The 12,669-nt window shown below is 46.5% G+C and overlaps 1 protein-coding gene across 2 annotated transcripts in view; it reads right to left on the bottom strand.

The window, feature by feature from the left end:
* Positions 1 to 12,669, bottom strand: part of ldlrad4a (low density lipoprotein receptor class A domain containing 4a) — a 43,200-nt gene that overhangs the window by 14,890 nt on the left and 15,641 nt on the right. Inside the window, exon 1 of one of the 2 annotated variants that reach the window (XM_076301900.1) lies at positions 9,145 to 10,000. The exons of the other annotated variant lie outside the window; for it this stretch is intronic. Within the exon in view, the coding sequence (XP_076158015.1) occupies positions 9,145 to 9,244 (100 nt within the window). The 5' untranslated portion in view covers positions 9,245 to 10,000. Of the gene's footprint in view, positions 1 to 9,144; positions 10,001 to 12,669 lie in introns of those variants that run through there. 2 annotated transcript variants of the gene reach the window in all.

The raw sequence follows: 12,669 nt of genomic DNA, 5'->3' as shown, positions 1-12,669 counted from the left end.
TTTACTACAAAACTAAGGGGAGAAAAAAAGCTAGAGTGGTTTTGGTACATCATGTTCTCTCTGTAAGTCTGAGAGGCAGACTGGGAAAGCATCTCTCTCTCTCTCGCTCTCTCTCTCTCGTGCGCGCTTACTGCGGCTGCTCTAGACTGCTACTGCTGCTGTTGCTGCGGTGCCGCCAGTCAAAACCACTGCCCCATGCTGCGCCTAATATCCTCTGCCGGCTATGTACTGCAATCGGGGAAAGAGTGACCTGTGTGTCTGCTTTCTATCTCTCCTCTCTCGCTCCTTCACACACACACGCACAAGTTCAAACACTTCTTCGTGCAGCCAGAGTGGAAGTGAGAGCTTTCATCTTAAAGTTAATGTTATTCTGCCACTGTAGCATCCTTCCCTGGTGGTCTCTATCCGCAGGGAAGCCCTGACAACCGTCGCATGGGACCCCCTGTTGTGAAAAACGAGGAACGCCGCATATACACATACACACACATATACATACACATACACACAGCTATCCCTAAAGGGAGGATGGATCGCCAGAGAAAGTGATCGGACTATTTGTGGCAAGCATTACTCGATGTAGAAGTTGCGATGCAATACAATACGATACGAACGGTCCAATTTAAGCGTGCCACCGGAGAGCTCCAGAGGATGCCCTAAATGCACGTGTAACCAAACCGTCCCATGGAGACTCTCCGAACAACTCGTAAATTCAGGGTGGTCGGGCTCCGTTGGAGTTCACCGACTGGTCAACTCTCAGCGCAAATCACCACCATGAGCAATATGAGTCAATCATAGTTTGCAAAGAGAGATAAAACATTTCAACAAAATAACTTTTCTACTGTTTCCACTCCCCTCTCCTTCAATGCTCCTCTTTGTACATTTCAGCACGGGCTCACCTTTAGCCTATCTAGTGTGTGTTGACTGAATGATTAAGTCACCAATGACTCAGTGAACGATAAGAGATATGAGCTACAGAGTGTGTACACAGCTCTCAAACCATATGTGTGTCACCGGGCCACTGTAGATTCTACTGTACAATAGCACTTCAAATAATCGCCGCCCAAACATGCAGAACTATCAAACGGGATGTGAAAAACAGACTAGTCCAAACAACGAGAGCGCCGACCAGACGTTGCACCACAAACCAGCAATTTTCAGGTCTTAAATAGACAAAGATTGGGGGCCACATCTAAAAACAACACGTGCTTCGTTTCCAGCCAGACAAGTTCACTCGCCAAACCCAAAGGCATCCACGGGGCCTAGTAACCGCAAACACTCAAAGGCCTCCACAGAGTATTTCTCAACATGTAGCAAAGCACAAGACACAATAGTGGTTGTCTGACTGACTGTTGAGTCAGGGCCGGTCCCAGACAAACATGGCTCCTGGAAGTGAGTAAGGGTCCTTTTACTTCACAAGCAGATTGTTCACATTCCAAGTTTAGAAAAGGTTAAACCTTTTGTAAAATGACAAGGAAAGCTCCTTAAACAAGAAAGCTCCTTAAACATGAAGACATGAAAGTCACTTTGGATGGACATTGACTCAATAGCCGATCTACAGTTTCAGACAGTCTTAGGCCTCTTATCCAACTCCTATGTTGTCAGCAGTGAGATTTACAGTATGCTTGGTTAGGCTTGACAAATGTCCTAATGCTTTGTTTGCCTTTGGCAGGTGTGCAGTCTACTGAAGGAGTTGAATGTGGAGCTTAATTGTGCCATTGCCTGGCCCTCTAACTTTTGGGCTGTATAGGGTTTCTAGGGCCAATGGTAATACTGCAGACAAATTAGATACAAACTTCTGATACAGACTTTTTAGAGTTTACTGTTGAGCAATGTTCATTATTCCTGATTTGATCTGGCAGAAGCCAGGACTACAGCCACTAAGACAGGTTTACTGTCAAGTGAATGATGCTCAGCTTCCTCTGTTCGGCTAAAGTAATACTTTCAACTGGCAGAAGTTACGAATCTGCCTGCACACAGCAGTTTTTCCTCAAAAACGACCCTGTCACGTCTCCTGTCTCGGAGCAATGGTCGGCTCTTTTCCTCGTCTGGGAAACCGACAAATCTTGTGGTCTTGGAGGAGTGGAGCGGCGTGCACTAGCCTACCTTACTTCATCATTGTGCTTTGTTTTTCCAATACCATTAGAGGTTAAAGCTTGGGGGCAGCCAAAACAAGAATAACAAATACAGGAAGGCGGTACAATAGCAGGGACACAGAGAGGGTCATTTTTCACTTTGTCTCAGCTCCTCGCCAGGCAGGCCCTGTAGTCTGTGCCGGTCGGTTCACAGACACTGCGGGCCGGGGAATAGAGAGGGAGGAATGGAAGAGGGGGGGGGACAGGGGACAGGGGGCAGGGGGTGGCTGGGTGGGTGATGTGGTCTGGTTTTTTGAGGGCCAGACATGGCTGGCCTGATCCCCCACACAATAGAGCAGCCATCCTCTGCGACCGACTGGGGGCAGCTGGTGAAAGGGGAGCTGGCCAGACGGTGTGTGGATGACGGGACACAATCAGATCCCTGACGGCTTTCCAAATGAGGGTCACGGCCAGCCGCAACCTCCCACCACTACGTTTACCCCATGGGAACAGTGGAGAAATCAATACCCAGAATATATAAGCCATACCACGTCCACCATTACACCATGGATCCCATTACTCCCAATTGCTTTATACAATGGTAAGCCAAATCAAAATGTATAGTCCTGATGGCCACATACACTTCAATAACCAACACATGCACTGCAGAAAATCTTATTTAAAAGCAATAGAAGCTAGAAAATATGAGTCCATTTGGGTAACTGCTAGTTTAATATTATTCCCAGGTCAAATAATTATGAATGATGGCTAGACTGAAATTTTCATCAGTATAATATCAGTATACAGCACAAAATTATACCACCATGAAACTAGCTATATCTATTTTACAAACTACCTGAAGAATGAAATCATGCTATGCTTCTCGCGGCTTCCTTTATTTAATCTGGTAATGCAGAGTATATAGGTTTTCACATAAACAAACCCGTCTGCACAAAACAAGGACAATGACAAAGAGGGGTGCTAGAACAATTCCATGACCCCTGACCTCCCCAAGATAGGAGCCATGGGGGTGGGGTGAGTGTGCAGCTGATGTATAGGCCAATGGCCATGATGGTCTATACATGCATGATCAGTGTGTCTGTGTGTGTTTGTGTGTGTATGTGCTGGGTGTATGGGTTAGCAAGTGACACAGAGATACACACACACAGACAATGTAAGTATGTGCATGTCTGCGTACGTGTAGAGCGAGACGCATTGATAACATCACAGCTCTGTTGTGTCTACAGCCGGGACACCAGGCTCCCTCTCCCACAGGACCGTCACACTGTCTTGCAGTGCCGAGACTAAGCCCGTAGTATGCGGGTTTCCCAGGAAAAATAAAATAAATCAGCACCCTAACTTTCCTCGCTCCCTGGTAACCCACCTTCATTTCTAACTACTGAAGCGAAGCCAGATGAAAAAGATAGACTCAATCTCTATCTTGTTGTCAAAGGCGTAGTCGCCGCAGAGACTGTGGTATCACAATATCGAAAAACATTCAGCTTGTTATGTCTGAAAGCAGAGCCTTTGGACTTTTCACATTGCGGCACTCATTGAAGAGGACAAGTGGCTGGAACATAGGAATGCAAAGGGGAGATAAAATCCATAAGAATCCATAAGCAAGTGCTATCAAGCACGGAGTAACAATTCCTCCCACTAAAAACCAGCAAAGGCCACGGATTGTTGTGACCGATGGTTTTCATTCCAGTTTCAGGCAAGAAAATGTTATTTAAGACACTGCGCATGAAAATAACAGGATTTTGAGTGGCATTAGTGGTGCCTAAACATGACTATTTGAACAAATAAGTAAAAGTACTAGGGATGGTTATGCATTAGCACAGTGATGTACCAATGCACTGCATGTGCATGCATTCTGGGTGTTTTGTAGAACACTGATAGCTTCCTTAAGCCACACTGACATCAGGCCCAAGCCTGCCACTCCAGACACACAATAGACCAAAGAACCCGGGATCCAAACTTGTATTTATCATGAAAAAGAGACACCAGACTAGACACTCTGAATATGCAAACACACTTGCTCTTAACCACCCACCCTAACCCCACCCCCCTATCCCAAACACAGACACAGTCACAAATGCACTGACACCTCCTCCACCGGGGCACCTCAGGCCACAAACACCCCCACCCCGTAAAAGCCAGGAAGGCCACAAATCTGCACCATGGCAGGCTCCCAAGGGCCCCATTGCGCTCCCCTGGGAAGGGGAAGGTGGGGGTGGAGATACTGGGGATGATGGGAACAGACACAAAGGAGAGCGAAATAAATTGTGGTGTGGTGGCGGATGATGGTGTGGGGGGCAGGGGAGGAGACCATGGCCAATGTCAAGGCTGGGTGACTTGCAGCACCCTGGGCCTCAGTTGGCACTGCAAAACAGGGGTGCAGAGTGCAACACAATCACCCGGGGTGACCCCCAGAGCACTGCTGCACCACCATAAAGGGGATAACAACATACACACCCCCTCTCTTTCACACACACACACACACACACACACACACCACACACCACACACACACACACACTCTCGAGAAGTGAGCCCCAACAACCACCCCAGCAACCCGGCAGTCTGCAGTACGCACTAGGTCCGCAACTGACTGCAGAGAAGCATTAGCATTCAGTGCTGGAGCCACATCTGAAACAAGGGAGGGGGGTTGGAATGGTTGGTTAGAGTTCTAGCAATAGAAATAGAATCCAATCCATAGAAAGAAGCACAATATAGCGGTGTTTATGGCTTCTTGTTTGGCCGGGGTATCCGATGACGCTTATTGCTACGGATAACATTCAGAAATGCAGTCAGTGAATGAAACATCTTATTTTTGTCTCGTCTTTTAACATATCAAACAAAATAAATCATCATAGATCCGTCCATGGTCAGTCCGTCTACTTGGTTGGAGACAGAACCAAGGATTGTGTGGAGTGGCAATGTCAACTGCGGCTATCCTATTCTCATTCTCTAACCAAACCAGCTGAAGGAATAGTCTCGGATGTGGGTTTTTTATGGGGACTCAATGGAGCCCCAAAACAACACTAACCCACACCCCCCACCATTCAGCCCTGACCCCCAACCCCCTTCGCTCATGAGGCCTTTTAGCATGAATCATAAAAAAAGGACTGAATCTAGACAGCTAGCACTCTCCCTCATCTCCATCTCCACCCCTTCTCTAATCTCCTCGGTTCCGGTCCCCTACTCTGACTGACATAAAGCAGGGGGGGCTTCATGACATTCATCCAATCTTACACCACCCCTCCCACACACACATCAGAGCTGGTCAAACAGAGAGATTAGGAGGAGGGTTGACAGCTGACCTTTGGTGTGACCTCATCGCACTTGGGGTCTCAGGGTCCCCTGCGTTAGGTGCATTAGGTTATTGGACGGAGGCCGCATTACGACTGAACCTGGGCCTATAAACCTGCGCTTTGATTACACCCTTACACCAGGCTGCAGGAACACCAGGGGGATGGGGGATGACCTTAAGGGAAGGCTCAAGGATGAACAGAAGGCAAGAAAAGAAAAAAACAACTAAAGACACACAAGCACCGCTACCAGCCACACAAACACAAGATATACATGATCGAATCCGATCGTAAACAACAGTGATGTGCACAGTACACCACATTGGCTAAAACACTACCCCACTGCCTGGAGGTCCTGTTTGACTGACATGTTCCTAATAAGGCAATCGCCAGTCTGAACATCTAAACAAACAAAGCTCACTCAATGTTCCTCTGGCACTGTGAGCGAGCAAGTGAAAGAGAGAGAGGGAGACCAATTAGCCGCCACTGCTATCGACTTACTTGAAAGGGGTCAGAGAGTTGCATTAAAATTTGGCAAATTTCCCCTTAAAAAAATATAAAAAAGGGAGAAGTTCCAGTGGCTGGAGACTGGGGGCTTGATGACTTAGCGTAAACATCAATTAGGCTCTCTACAAAGACAAAGTCCAGTTCATTATTGTTGCCTGGGCGATACAGGCTGGGATTGCAGATTTATGTGGATGTCAATGCATGCATTTCCCAATATGTGTCCATGACCGAACTCGTACATTATTGCTTTACATTTCCCAGCTATGCATAATGTGACAACATTCCAAGCATGGACCGGTCAATGGCTAAACACAGACACCCGTTTATTGTAGCATGCCAGGGAACTACTTGGGTTCGCTAACATTTTGTGACAAAATCGGCTGCCTTTCATGTGCTAGCTTTTCGGGCTAAACCAACAGCTAATGCTAAAATGCATGTCTGCAGCCAGGTCTGGCCTGTTACCCAGAGTGCCAATTCACATGACACATTACGTGAGGCTGAGCACAAATATCTTCTGCAGAGGCCTATCGATTTCTGGGGTTATTATGGGATGACTCTTAACTCTTGAACTTTTCAGGGTTTTCTATGCACTGTACTTTGAAAAATATATTAGGAGGCCTTTACTTCACAAGTGAGCCAGACGTGAGACTTCTCGCGTCCTTTCATAAGCCTCACCCCAGCCAAGGCAGCCAGTGGAAAATCAAAAAGGTGCCAAATTGATGCTGAGATCAGATATTGACGAGGCTGGTGTTTTTGTCCCCGTGCGTATTCGTTACAAACAAGCTGCAGTCCATGGCCCGGCCAAAATGCAGCCCAATATCCTGTTTCCTTATTCTGCTGTCTGAATTTGGCAGCAGCCCTACTGGAAATGGATTACACTAACCACTGTGTGTGTGTGTGTGTGTGTGTGTGTGTCTTTGTCTGTAAGGAGGGAGAGGAGGAGGAAGAGACAGAGACACACAGGGAGAGGAGATAGAAAAATAAAAAGCCAGTCTCAAGAAAGACACCATGATAGCATATTTTTGCTGCCATAGAATAACAAGCAGCATCTCCTGTGTCGCGACGGTCCATTCGGCACAAACACGCACACAAACAACACGAAGCACTCTATAAATAGCATGTTCCAGTTTTCACTTTAAATAGCCGTGTGTGTGTGAGAGTGTGTGTGTGTGTCGGTGTGTGTGTGTGTGCGTGTGTCAGACGGCCTTTGTCAGATTAGATAAAACCCTTGGCTTGCTGCACCTCACATGCATATATTGTGGCAGGGGCTCGTAGTCACTGTGAGCAACAAAACAGCCTGAAAATCCCGTGACCAAAACATGTCAGGAGCTAGACTGTGGCACGGCATCACCACAAGGGATAAACCAACATGGTTGTGTGTGGTGTGGCTGTCTGAATATTTCCAGACCTGACCCCAGACAGTCTGCAATCCAAACTTGTGTGCCATCCTTTTTTTTTTTTTTTTTTAAAGATGTGAGGACTCAGACAGACTGGGCCCCCTCTGTGTGAAACTAGGTGGTACAGTGAGCATGTGTAAAGTCAGTATATTCAAGTGGGTGGTGTGTGTGTGTGTCTGGTTGTTGGTGTGTAGGCTGTGTGTGTGAGGCAAAAAAAATATTTTGCTGTGTCATTCACTCCCACGTTTCCCCCCCATTGCCAGGCCCTTGGCCCAGTAAGCAGCCAGCACTGCAGCAGCCATCCCGAGCCAAGCCACCAGCGAACCCTGTGCGCTTCAATACAGCACAAGACGCACAACAAGGTGACATTATCTCAGTTAAATACTCCCACAGGCAGACACCTTTCAGTGTATGCACAAATTCTAAATTCATCCTGGAATATTAGCCTATAGACTGCAGTGTCTATTACGTGCTAGTCTATAAACTGTCTATATACTGCATAAATATACAATCATTTGCAGAGTACCACCAGCCTATGTGATTACTGTAATTTAATGCATTTCACTCCCTCCATCACTTGTACAGATATTAGAAAAACACTGCAGACATAAATACTTTTCAAATGCTCAGCTGGATGGGACAGAGGAGTCTGACTGCACCCACAGAGTGCCAACATTTTCAGACAGTCAATAAAAATTGGGATTAGCACTTGAGAGCATGGTCTGCAGCCCAGTGCTGTGTCTACAGTGCAAAGCATTGCACTTTTAAAACTGTCATTAGTAATGTCATCACCTTTAACTCACTTCTCTAAATAAAAGTAAGGCATCCTCATCATCTGGGCCTACTAACTAAGTGACCATTTGTGCATTTGCCATAAATAAGTAAACGAACTCTCCTGTTTTAACTCAAAACAGCGTTTTAGTCCAAAGTCTGTCTGCTTTTTTATGGACCTCATTTAAATTACGAGAATATCTCTAGCCATTTGTCACAGCTGTAGGCTGTAGACATCCTCTGCGCCTTTGTGAGTACCCTTACTTCCCAGAGGCTCATTATGATGGGCCTTTGTCCTCGCCGTGATTCAGACAACTCAGAGCCCTGTCTCAGTGCTTGAGCAAGACGGTCTTAGCGAAGTGGGGGAAGGGTGACTGGCGAGCCGTCTGAGTGAATTTTCAGACTGTGCTGCTGTCGTGTGTTTTTTCCCCCTCCCGCAGACGAATTCAATGGCGAACGAAGCAAAGCCTGGTTTAGATAGGCCCATGAAAAGTCCCCGCACAATCGCAGCTTGCGTCTACCAAACTACCGGGACATTTTTGTAAGCTGGTACTAGAGAGCTACGACAGTATAGCCTGCTGCAGGAGTTAAGCGACCGTCTCTGCGCAGCCCCACAGCCACACCAGCAATTTTCAATTGATGCATACCACTGTGTTAGGTTTCACCACGCAACATACAAATAAGTTTATGCTTGATATCATGACTGATCATCTGACAATCACAGACTCTGTAAAGTATACCATTTATAAGGCTAATCATAACAATATTCCTCTTCATAGACCGTTATGCATCCCGGAATATTAATGCGCCATGACGCTATGATGCAAATTCTAACTGACAGATATTCAAACGAAATAAATGTATGACCAGCACAGTGAAAATGTGGCTATGCGCGGCACAAGATCTGTGCAAAAAACTGCGCTTTCGTTTTGCCGTAATGAGACCGAGCGTCAATCGAACCCCGTTAACACGTAGAGCGGTTTCAGGTTAAACCAATTATCTTTTATCTCACGATTGCTTACGAAGAACTAATGTACACCAAAAACATAGCTCGCTGTCGGCGAAATAAACTGCGTAGTTACTTACATATATCCATCCCCTGTGGCTGGGATCCGGTGCAGTTGCAGGAGCAAATGACATTGGAGTTTGAGTTGATGGAGCTGCCCGGTACCGTTATGTTTTGCATGGGGCTCGGGAGTAATGGGACGCCGGGGAAGAGCCGCCGGCAGCGGCCCTACATAAAGGGAGGACAACTTATACAGCAGCCCGCTGTCAGAGTCGGCCTCTCCGGTTCCACATTTCTCACGCCATGCTCGCTGCCTTCCGATGTAGCTAATGTTACCTATGGTGAATAGGGTCCCCGCATCTTGACGTTTTGCCGATTCTTTACCTCCAACGTCCCTCTCGCTTTCATTCAAAAGAATGGCTCACTGTTACGTTCTCATGGTGTGGGCAGGCTTACTCCCAACCCCTCCTCCTTCGCCTCTAGAGGGGGAGCAGTTCCAGCCAGACAGGGGGGTTCGCAAGAGTGGGGCAAAAGCAGCGGAAAGGGAGGGGGTGGAGGCAGCGTAGTGGAGACGGGTGGTGACAATGGCGGTGAAAGAGGGGCTGGTCTAGCCAGTGGGAGTGTGGGCGGTTAGAATTACATACACTTATTTAGTGCCAGCCACGACCAATCAAGGCCGGTATTGAAGAGGCTAACCTTGGGCTGACCCCACAGTCTAGCGGATATTCAGCAGATGTGGCGGACCCCCTCCTACCCAAACTGTCTACTGTCTATAAATAACCAGTTCAGTTTTTTTAAGTCCAGCTGAGAAGGTAAGATAAAAGGGGTCTATACACAACGAGATACAGTTGGTACATGCATGCTACTATAGAGACTGAATTTTAATTACAGGCTAGTATTTTATGTAAAATATAATTTCTGTTCGACTAGGCCTACAGTAGCCTACTGAAGCGGGACACTGACAACGACTGATCAATGTGTCATGGACTATAAATAAATAATAATGATAATAATGATAATAATAAAAATTCACAACCTAAATAACAGCCTGATAAATTCAGTCAAAACTAGGCTACAACAAACAAAACAGGCGTGAAAGAAACACAAATTAACCGTACAGCACAGACAGCGCTAGACTGACCCACTCAGCGCCAGACAGACCCTGATGATTTAAAACACATGGGAGCAGGACTGGGCTATTACCCCCCTCACTCCAACCATGCAGACACCAGACAGCGCAGGAACACATCACCCACCGAATACCTAATGCGCCTGGACGACCCCCATAGCTCTGGCGACCCCCACTCATAAACACATAGCAGCTACATACGTTTAAAAAGCACGGCAGTGTGGCAGCCAGTGTGCATGTCAGACAGTCTTACAGATCAAGTAAGTAAAATAGCACAGTAACACAAGTAAGAAAACAAAATTCCCAACATAGGCATGTGGCATGAATGTTTTCAACGGCTTAAGCTTAATTATAATGCAAGTGGAACAGAAGTAGCATTCACAATTTATTTAAATAGGCACTGCATAAGCGCTTGAATTTTATTTTTGTATGTGTCATCTAACATTGCGAAGGAACAGCTAGGGTCATTCCCTATGGTCATTCCTTGTTTTGGAGGCTGTCCGATTAAAAGTCATATGGGTAATACTTCCTGTACGCCCGCGCCCCCTAGTGGACCTCTGTTTCTCAGGCACTCCATTTCTCCCTGCACAGAGAAATGTCAGGGACAGACTCCTCACCCTTTCACGTCCTATTTGTATGTTTTTTTTTTCTTTCAGCACCGTCCTTAACGTGTCTGCTGTTGCCGCTGCAGGTTCACCAACCAGTCGCAACAAGGCTCCCCACAGCAGCACTTAAAACAACAACTATGAGGCCAGCGGATTTCTGTCTTAGCCAGACTGAGTAGGCTATGCTTGTGCAGAAAGTGAGAGAGAGAGAGAGAGAGAAAGGGAGGAAGAGAGAGAGAGACCATCCTAGACCCAGTAATTACCGCGGGCGCAAAGGGAAAAAGCTTCAGAGAGCTCCGGTTTCTCTCCAGCTCAAACCCCCTCATCTCCAACAGCTGATGCAGGATCAACATTCCCCACCTCTTCTCCCGACCTCAGCCATTAAGGAGTGAAATGCCGAAGCCAGCCTCAGACCACCGGCCTGATGATGGGGGGGCGGGGGGGGGCGGTGGATATGGTGGTGGTGGTTGAGGAAAGTGGGGTGGGGAGTTAAGTGTGTCTGGACTGGAGCAACACATTCCAGTCAGTACAGAGAAAAAAACTTTTTTTGTCTCTGCTCTCTTGCCTTACTGGAACGACGGGGGGAAGGGAAAGATTACAAAACAACAAAAGCAAAACAATTGCAGCCACCATCAAGTCCGGCAAGTATGTTCAAACGCTGCACTCTTCAAGTAAGCAAGTGGGTTCTGAGCTTGTTTGAAAATGGTGGCTATGGTGAGAAGTCCCTGGGGTGTGGAGCCTACTAGCTAGATGCCCTGGGAGGCCAAGCTTCTTAGCCCAGTGTTAAGCCAGCAGTCTCACAGGGAATAACTCACATGGCACCACTGTCTAGCCTCCAATGAGACCTCGTGTGCAGAGAGGTTAATGGCCTCCAAGATGGCTTGTTTACACTGAATGCCACATATGATGACATTTAAATATGTGGTGTATATGGGTATAAGAATGGCATCCTATGGATATCTGACTCTTGTGGGCCTATGTGCGTGTGTTTGTGTGCGTGTGTGTGTGCGTGCGTGCGATATACCTGTGTGTTCTCTCCCAACCACATATCATGGTTGAAAAGCTCATAAACATGAAGGTACCAGGGGTGTTCAGTTCATTTATTTTAATTATTTTAGAGAACAGAACCCAATTTGTCAAGTTGAACTCAAACATAAAGTCAGGAAAAATCCCCAGTTCCCCACAAATACAGGTTCTTCCCAAGGCACAGTTCTATCACCTTTCTTATTTACTATAGCTGATTACCACCCACAGAACTCAAGTTGCCAAGAGGTAAAATTTGCAGACCACACTGCTCTACTAGGTCTAATTGAACAGGATAATGATAGCCACTACAGAAAAGATAAAAACCCTTGTTGAGTATTGTGACAGTAATTTTCTGGAGCTCAATTTCAAGAAAACAAAAAATGAGAAATTAAGGGGGCAACTGTAGCAAGAGTGAACACATACAAATATACATGGTTGTTTTTATTGATAAGCTGACATGTACTGATCATATTTCATCACTGCTGGACAAATTGAGTCCACGTCTGTACTGTATGAGGAAGATTCAGTCTTTTAATGTTAATTCTGATGTAATGAAAATGTTTGCTATGTCTGTGGTATGTAGTGTGCGGAGCTACTGTGTTGTGGGATGGGGAGGGAATGCTACTGAGAAGAATAGGATTGATAAACTGAACAAAAGGGCAAGAAAAAATGGCTGGGCTGACAATTACAATGGATAGAGTATATTATGACCGCCTGGAGAAAATGACCGCTAAGATTATGCAGGACTGTTGTCACCCTCTCCATACTTGTTGGGCAACAAGGTTATGGAATGCAGTGGTCGGTTAAGACCACCGGTTACACGCACTAAGCGGAATGCTCTCTCT

The sequence above is a fragment of the Alosa pseudoharengus genome, unplaced genomic scaffold (assembly GCF_046254945.1).
Source record: "Alosa pseudoharengus isolate Yale_2024_CS ecotype anadromous, Long Island Sound unplaced genomic scaffold, YU_APseudo_1.1 YU_APseudo_1.1_scf_23, whole genome shotgun sequence".
NCBI lineage: Eukaryota > Metazoa > Chordata > Actinopteri > Clupeiformes > Clupeidae > Alosa > Alosa pseudoharengus.
This window is presented reverse-complemented; position numbering and strand designations above follow the sequence as displayed.